Genomic DNA, 9,420 nt, shown 5'->3' on the forward strand with positions numbered 1-9,420 from the left:
TGTCTGCAGAACAACACTGTGCAAATTTTCAATTCAAGAGTCTTTAAACTCTGACGCCCAGAGGTCATCAGGATACTGTATTTAAAACACCTTCCCCATGTCTAAACATATGAAAGAAAAGTCTTAAATTTTCCACAGTTACAAAAGTAGTTACAACTATAAATAAATGTATAAAAATCCAAAGTAAATGACTCCCAGTTGTTTGCAACAGAAGAGGCACGAGTTTGTTCTGCTCAGCATAAATATTTATGAATTAAACATTAACAGGTAGATGGAATATTTTCTTTGCTCCTCATCCCTCCACACCCTAAATATATTTTGCCTTTGGATGTAAACAGGAAGTCAGGTCTGCAAGCAGTGACACCCAGAGAGAAAGAAATATAAACCCATTTATGATTTCCAAAAGGAAGGCTGCAGAGCACCCGCTGGCAGTGGAATTTTCTTCTCTGCCATACATGTCTAGTGGAGAGAAAAAGTCAAAGAACAAAGGAAAAAGAAACGTGAATCTTAATTTGCCATCTCATCAGGATTTCACACATTCTATATGAAAGTTAATTTTGAAACGAAAGTAAAACCTCTGAAGCTATCATATTTTAATATCATAATCTAAGCCATTATTCAGAAAACAATTTAAATATAAGTACTTTACAGTTTTGCAAGCTTTCTTGAAAAGAAAATATGCAGCACAGAATGCTAAATAAATGCAACAGAGAGCAGATCCCAGTGTCTACTTCCTTGTGTATCTAACCAGGACAATAGATAAAAACAGCAAACCACTGATAAAAAATAGCTGTGACAGAAATGACTCAGCAGAATCCTCCTTGACCTGCACATCTCCTCTCTCTGCAAACTTCACAATCAAAATATGCTTTCTCAAAAAAAAAAATAGATGGAAGGTAAGAAAGAAATGAGATGTTTGATGTTATTAACTACCATGAGGGTACTTCAGTAATGGGAAAGTTACAAAAGAGGGGCTACATGATAGGGACAGGTCTGAATTATGGGGTATGCTGCAAGCAGCAACAGCCTCATTATCAAAATGATGCATTTGTCAAAGAAAGGGGGAAAATCTAAAACCAAAATGCTTGAAAATTAAAAACAAAGAGCTTTACCTCCACAAATTTCTTCAAACGCATTAAGGAGCCCATCTGCACAGGGCTGGTAACTGCTTCAATTCTGCAGAAAAAACAGCACATTTCAATGGCTACTTAGAAAGCTGGGTTTGATTTCCATGTGGGTGGGGGTGAATGGCAAAGACTGGAAAAGATGGATGAGTCAGTTCAGAGCAAACACAAAGTAAAAAGAGGATTAGTTTACACCCCCAAGCACAGATATTGTACCTTGGGATATAGTCCTCTTGCAGAAGCCACATCTTTTTCCAGAACTGAATCTGATACTGTCTCACAAGAGCATTGCCACACACCTGTGGTACAAAGAGAAGGTTGCAGAAGTGAGTTTCAGACTAGCAACAACTTTGGTGAACCCGCTCAATATCAACCACTTTGTATTTTATCCAGATATTTCCAGAAATACACCTACCCCTACAATAAAACCAGCAAATCCTCTAAAAGCCATTACTGCTATCACAAGCATCTTTTTTCCTTCTTGACTGTGTGGTGGCCACTGATACCAATCTTTGGCTAGTACTGCTCTCACTCCAGTCTCCCTCCAAAAAGAACATCCTTCCCCAATGCCTTTCTAGGGCATGCTGTGCTCATTTCCCCATCTTGACTACTGCAGTGTGGTTCTTTATACAGGCATTTTACACAGTGAATGTTCCTCAGACTTCACCACTATCAGTCCCCACAGCGTATCTCACTCTGCACTTTTCCTTTCTGCTTCTGAAGTTCTGTAGAAGGCATTTGATCAGGACAGAAACTGCTTGTGTGCAATAGCATTTGTCTGCCCTGAATTCATCCTTTAACTCTGGCTCTTGTTTAGCACAGCCCTATATCCTAGGATATTAATATACATCAGGCTCTGTCCTTTCCAGGCTGAAAAACCCCATCCTTCTTTATGAACTTATTCAGCTGGAAAGGGCACAGGACCTCACTGCATTGTAAGAACTGATGCCAAGTGCTTAGCAGACTGGGTTCTTACAGGACCATACAACTATTTTTAAAACCTTTAGCAGAGTCAAATACAACAGAAGCTGCATATACAAAAACTTCAGTTTTTAAACCATTCAAGAAAAGCTGTATTTGCAAGAACATGGAAATAGTCACATCCCTTTCTGAAGGAATAAAGACAAGTTAAGAACTGCTGTTAAAATCACAATACACTTCACCCTCAGCAATCCCTGCAGAAACAATCACCAATTTAGACCCCTTTAACCACCAGTAATCCATATCTCTTACCTCCAGAAAATCAAAGAGAAGTGTAGCTGTCACATCTGCCACAGGCTCCATATTCAACATCTGAGCAAGCCAGCGCCATCCATAGTTCAGTCCATGAGGATGTGGCTATACAGCAACCAAAACACCACCAACCATTTGTTGATACTACTTGCAAAGTGGTAGTATCAAAACAGGCACTTGCCCAATTTACTTTCTCCCTTATAATGTTGTTTTAAAATAAGCTAACATAAAACTTGATCATTATAAAAACACAAAGAAAGGAAGTAAAGGTCTACGCTACAAATTACTTTGCATTGCCTTGTTGGTTATGGTTATGCTCTGATACTATGAGCTGGTTTAAGACGAGCACACCTTAACTCCAAATCAAGTTGACAATACCTGTAACATGCTCTTGGGACAGCAGCAAGGCCTAGTTACAATGCCATGCACACCTACCCCTTGTTTGTCTCCGTACGGCCAGCGGAGCTGAATGATAGCAGCATAAAGACGAATCATTCCCGACATCCGCTTCAGAAAGTTATTCTGCTCTTCCACCACAGAATCCTTAACTTGATATCCAAGCATCCTAAGTATGAGGAGACATTCCAGGATAAGTACAGCAAAACAGGGTCACTGGAGTCCCTGCAGTTCTCAGCTAACTTTAAATTCTAACTGTACTGAGAACAGGGACACTCCAAAACCACCCAAGAATTCTTGAAAAGGCTGATTGTTACCCTCTGCATCCTACACTCCACTGCTCTATACCATGTAGAGTATTTAGGTTCTGTCATAGATATTTCCATCTGAATGAAGCTTATACTATGATATTCAACTCAAATCAAGCTGTTCTTTGAGAAGGACAAGGAGGAAGCAGCAAAAGAGCACTTCCAAAGCTGAAGGACACAGGGGAGCTACACAACTGTGAGTGAATCTCCAGATTCGCCAGCACTTCACAGTGCCTCCACAATCAGAGCTGGGCAGAAGTGGAGTTCCCTCGAAGGACTACAGTCTCCACCCTTCACCCCTGCAGGCAAATAAATCCATTTACCTTTGATACTCTTCCATAGAAGTGCCTTCTTTCCATGCAGGGTAAAATGGCACAGAATAGGGACAGTTTTTGTGTAGATGAGCTAAAAAGAGGTCTCCAACTCGAGGGTGCATTTCCCAAATTCCTGAGGCCACCACAGCAATTGGGAAAGCTGCAACACGGTTAGAAGCTACTTCTTCTTCTCCTTGGCGCTGCAGGGAGGGAAGGAAAGTCAGTCCCCACCCCTTCAAGCCATTTCTCAGACAAAAAAAATCCTCTTTTTTTGTGCAACTAGCCCCCAGTAAAGGATCCTAATGTTTCTATGGCTTTGTAGCCAACCAGAGACAAGCTAATAAAGCCTGTTGTCCTCAGCTCCCACAAAGGATGACAATAAACTTTGGTTCAGGACAGAAAAAAGCAGTTGGGAAATACAGGCATAAAGTGCAGGGCTGTACAGATATTTTCACTCCAAACAATTATTTTCAAATGTTTACAAATCAGTTTAATACAGTTTTATTCCATGGGCTAATTTTTGCATATATATGTTAGTGGAAGGACAAAAGAAAGTTTCAAACAGCCCAAATTCAGCAGATAAAGACTAGAAAAAAATACTCCCAATTTCAGAAAGCAACTTAAACAATGACACTTCATTTCTTGGGAAGTGCTGCTACCCAGCAGGGACAGAAGATTCCCTCTCAGGCCTTAGTTTTTTTTTTCCCACTCCCCCAAGATCTATGGCTTTGTGTGTATATACACTTTTGTGATAGATCATAAATGAACTATAAAGCTGTCTTCTACTAACACTGTAGCTAACTGGTTCAAAATATGTAACATGTAAGCCTAGAATTTAAAATAGTTCTTCCTCCTAGAAGAGATAAAATAGAGCAGTGGAAGGAAAGAGAAATTAAGTTTCTTGGTTTGTTTGGTTGTTTTTTTTTTTTTTTAATCCAAAAAGCACTTTCTCTAATCAGTATGAACATTAATACATGCAAGCTAAACACCTAGTAATTTTGTCCTTAGTAGCTGAAGACAGAGGACAGTGTCCAAAAGCACTTTCTAAGGCACCAGCTACCTTTGCCACCCCAATAAAGAGAACAGTTCCTCACCACAAATTTCTCCGCAAGTTTGTAATAAACAAAATCCAGACCCTGTGGATGCTGAGTCACTGACACAGTTTGCTTTCCACTCTCAACAGGCTTTCCAGAGAGCAGGTTATTGATCTTGTCAAATATCTCTCTCAGCTTAGAGCCTGTAAATATGTAAGGAATGTATGGAGATATTAGGAAACAGCAGACAAGTCTTAACCAGATCACATCTTCACAGAAACTGGGCCTGCATCTTGAAGGGCAAGGCACCTCCAACTGCACGATTGCTACGTGTGATTAAAGAAACAATCATGATGAAGCAAGATGCCTCAGAGGGAAGCAACATCTCAAAACATAACCAAACACTCTGCTGCAAAGACCTGGACTATAAGACATTTCAATTTGTATTAGATTCTTGGTGTTTTCCTCACCTGATATTCTACTTATCTGGCTCACAGGAATCGTAGCTGCTTTCTGCAAGCCTGTTTTTATCTTCTTCACCTACAGAACAAACAAACACACAACTTTAAAAACCTTTACAGAGAAGTAAACTACTATGATAGTCTGGATGAACATACTTCTAACAGAGGCTGTGAAATCCTTTGTTCATACCTCACTGTTGCCTTCGCAGTTGGTGATTTCACTGAAAGAAGCAACACATTGCTCAGCAGAGTCCTGAAGCTGCTGGTACCACTGCATGATAACTTCATCTGCCTTAACTTGAAGTCCTGGTGTTTAGGGAAAAAAAAAAAGAAAAAGCAGAAGACTAAGAAAAAATCAATAAATTAGAATTTAAAAAATTACAAGGGACTAACAGCTTCATGAATACCTTCTTCTCAGAATTTAGTTTAGAAAGTTACATTTATAAGTGAACTATAAGTTATACAGGAGTCCTCTTTCTTCAGCTTAGTAGTTTGTGTGTGCAGGACATCTGGACTTCACCTGCTCTCAAGAAGGAAAACATTTCAGTGGTCTGTCCTTGGATGTTTTGTGATATTCTGCATGACTCATTTACAGTCACAAAAAGGTGCAGTGTTGCTCTCTTGATACTCCAGTATATGGCATACTGTCTAGGAAGGGCAGGTTTTGCTCCAGTTAATACAGTCAATTTATGCTGCATCAGTTTTGTTTCAAAAATTTGCTGCCAGCAATCCTACATCCATTTTGCTACTTGTGCTCAAAGTAAAGGCTACGAGAGAGTATGTTGTCACAATGATTAGATTTTAAAGTAGCATTTGGCCTAACAGTTAAAGAGTGTGTAAAAAGGGAAAAGAGGAGAAAAAAACAAAACAACAGAACCCCACAAGCTTCACCAACCTTCCTTTTGCTGCTTTCCCCCTGACTGCTGTGCAGGGGCAGGAGTCTGAGCCTTCATCTGCTCTTTTTTCAGTAACTCCTGCTGCTTTTGTCTCTTTTCCTCTTCATCTCTCCTCCTTTTTTCTTCCACAGCTGCAGCAATTTCTTGCTCCATGCTGGATATCAACCCTCGCATCTCCTGCAGTGCTTGTTCAGTGTTGGCCACATCTGCTTGAGTAGGGAAACCTCTCTGTCAAGAAATGGAGGGCATCACATAGCAACAATCCTTTGTTCTACTGTCTGTACACCAACAGCCAGAGCAAGGAGCCTGTGAAGCATTAGCCTTCAGGTGATCTGCAAGCCAACTACATGTTATCCTCTTTGGTGAAAATATCTTTTTCTCCTTTATTTGTGCATAACACTGGTTGTAACGTTTGTAAATAATGTTAGTCCATGACAAGATCTCACGAGATCTTGGACAACAAAAATTAATAACACACTTCAACAACTATAAGAGAACCCCAGGGCAAAGCCCACACAGCTGCCTCTGCAGAAATCCAGCTGTGACAAGCTGGAAAGGAGAATTAAAACCTTTGAAAAATAAAACACTGTAAGGCTACCCCAGCTTTACATAGAGGAAAAAAAAAATCCAAGGAAACCTAGTTACTGCCAAAAGGCTTCAGAGCATAGGAGAATCATAACGTGTTCAGTATTCAGCAATTCATGAACCATTCTGTTCCATGGCTGTCTCACAAAGGATCTTTACAGCATCAAGAGTTTACAGTATTTTAATATTCACTCTCTCTCCTGTGGAAGTTCTCATGCATTTTTATAAGCTATTTCCAAAAGAACAGCTGAAGTGTCATAGAAAAGAATTCTCCTTAAAATTAGGTGCTTTGTAGGATGAATATATGAAAACATTTCTGTGACATTTTACAGAACAGCCTTTGAAGCCAAGCACAGGCAGCTCTACAGGGGAATGACAGCTCTGGAGCCTCTACCTCACTCGTGCTGCGGATGAGTCCTGACACCAGCCCACAGATCTGGTTGCCACGATTACTGTAGGCAGAAAGATCGATTCTTGGCAAGTCTTTGTGTTTGTAATTGGGATCAATCTGCTGGTTAAGCTGCAGCACTTCCTCCTGGATGGAATAGAGGCGCCGCAGCCTCTCCTGCCCCTCCTCCTTCCGCAGCCGCTCCTGCTCCTCCTGCCGCTGCCGCTGCTGCTCTGCCTCCCGCAGCTTCAGGTTCAGTACCTGCAGAGACAGACACAGGGGACACAAAATACCTCAATAACTCCAGTGTTACAGGTCCTTCCTGCTCCTACAACACCCGTCTTTACTGCATTTCCACAACAATGCAGGAGGGGTCTAGGACAGCACCAGAAAATACATTCTCACCCCAAAGGTGCCAGGAAAATACAAATGAATCAATTGTCTTCCCAGTTCCCACCAGAAGTGACAGTCTTTTATGAAAAACAAATCTCCTAAGCCTCAGACCTTTGCTCTGTGTCGATGCTCTTCCTTCAACTTCTCTTGCTGTCCTTGAGCCTCCTTTGAGCTACGATAAAAATAAAGACAGAAGACTGTATTCAAAAGGTGCACAAGACAAAACACAAACACACAGCAAGTTACTTTTGAAATAAGCCAAGCTAAAGGAGACAAAAGTAGTCCTTTTCTAACCACACAAACCTCAACAGTGCCCAAAGATCTACGCTGAAAGACAAGGAAAGGATTGTTCATGTAAGAAAAGCAGCAGGTGAGATTTTCAAGCACAAACAACAAGGATAGAATTGTCACGTGCAAGAATTAATCCTCGCTTTGACTAAATGCTGTAGTATCTTAAGGATACCAGAGTTCATCTCACCTCTTCTCCATCAGCTCTCGCAGGTACTGTAACTCCTGGCGCTGCTTCAGCTCCCTCAGCTCGTCGTAGCGCTTCAGCTGCTCTTTTGCCAGGTCATAAGCTGCCTTGGCCATCTTCTCCTGCTCTTCCTTCCGCTGCCTCAGCCTCTCCTGCAGATTGCAGAGGTGCCAGAAGCACCACAATGTAACAAACAGAATTTGGACAGAAGAAAATAGAAATTAAATTGCCCGAAGTTTGCCAGCGTGGTTCACTTGGGGTTATCCTAAACCCTACTCTCCAAGGCTTAGGACAATTTACTGTCCTGACACTCCCTCCAGAGCACTGTTATATTTGGTTATGTGGCTCTCCTGTGACTCACATACACCCTGGAGTTATTTCTGCTTGGTTTTGGTGGTGTTGGGGTTTTTTGTTTGGTTTTGTGTTGGTTTGTTTTGTTGTTGTTTTTTTTCTTGTTGGTTTTTTTTTTACCTGTGCTCTCATCCTGCTTATCTCTTGATACATCCGAATGCAGCCTTCAACCTGTGTATATCTAGATGGCTTAGCTGCTAGGAGGACTTCTTGATCTTCTTCCAGCTCTTCATTTCCCTGTTGGCCAGCATATAAACAAAATCAGTGACTGAACACAGTATCAGCAACTCATGGGGGAAAGCAGGTCATTCAAGCCTCCCAAACAGCACATTATTTGTAGAGAAACAGACAAAAGAGTGAACCAGTGCATGTTCTTTTAGAACAGAAGCTTCTCAGCTTCACTAAGGTGCCCTCCTCACAACGGGGCCAAGATGATGCAAAACTTTGCTGCTCAGTAGCATTGTTATGTGGTGACGTCAAAATTTAATGCCTAAAAAAGGACATTTGTTTTCCTCTCAGGTAACTTCATTACCTCCACAACTCAACAGCTAAGTGCCCAGCTTCCTACCCTTTTGCCTCATAAAATAGAACCCAAAGGGGGTTACTCACAGATTCTTACAACAGCCCTGACCCTGTTCTGTCACCTTATCCCTCCATCAGAAGAATCCCACGCTGCTAATCCATAAAACTATACACCTCCAGCTACATCTTCCTTAGTTATGGTGAAAATGGGAGTTTGCTTTTGGCCTACTAGGAAATATTATTCTACAAAAAACCCCAACTTTTTGCTACCAATTTTTTTCACTATCTGTTTATTCTCCAGGAAGCTGAAACAAAGCACTTTTCCCCCCACAAATGAACAGAGCACAAGCCAACCTCTATCACACAATTTATGGCAGCAAGCAAGTACATGGATTATAATCAGAGCTACCTTTACTTCACTTGGCTTTGTAGATGACGGTGGAGACGACCCCTGGGGGCTAGTAGAAGTGATCTCCTCCGGAGAGGATGACTCACTGGTGAGGGGAGTGGCATCTTTAGGTGTTGAACTTTTGGAGGGTTTGGTTTCTTGGGCTGATTGCCCAATCAGTGTGTCCAGGACCCAGCCGGCATAAGGAGACAGCTCAATAGGAGCTATGCATCCTTCCAAGATATCCTAGAGGGAAACATTTTCTGTAAACGTTAAGTGTACCAAGAAAGCAATGAAACATTAACGAGCGCATGCTGAAAAGATCTGCACAGGTTTACAAACGCAGCTGCTTTGTAACCGTAGCTCAGTATCCCACTTAACCCACTTCTTCTACTTTGTCGACGCTTTTTCCAGGCTCCCCTACTTTTGCAGGACAGCAGGACCAGGACGCCTGAAGCTCCTCCCGCAGCACCCCCCACCCCGCCCTGCTTGGCCAGGCCCCGAGCAGCGGGAAGGGGAGCCCGGGGCCCGGCCCCTGACAGGCGAGGAGGG

At 41.9% G+C, this 9,420-nt stretch overlaps 1 protein-coding gene across 1 annotated transcript; it reads right to left on the reverse strand.

Annotated features, from left to right (window-relative positions):
• Positions 1-390: 390 nt before the first annotated feature.
• Positions 391-9,114, reverse strand: GLE1 (GLE1 RNA export mediator; the record flags this gene model as incomplete). Its single annotated transcript, XM_008936778.1, has 15 exons — positions 391-459; positions 1,113-1,176; positions 1,341-1,423; positions 2,358-2,462; positions 2,793-2,922; positions 3,385-3,575; positions 4,470-4,612; positions 4,880-4,949; positions 5,061-5,176; positions 5,766-5,994; positions 6,746-7,000; positions 7,244-7,304; positions 7,611-7,759; positions 8,079-8,195; positions 8,890-9,114. Coding segments are annotated over 15 exons (2,007 nt in total), but the record flags the coding sequence as incomplete, so codon positions are not given.
• Positions 9,115-9,420: the final 306 nt, after the last annotated feature.

This window comes from Merops nubicus, unplaced genomic scaffold, assembly GCF_000691845.1.
Source record: "Merops nubicus isolate BGI_N331 unplaced genomic scaffold, ASM69184v1 scaffold42603, whole genome shotgun sequence".
Classification (NCBI taxonomy): domain Eukaryota; kingdom Metazoa; phylum Chordata; class Aves; order Coraciiformes; family Meropidae; genus Merops; species Merops nubicus.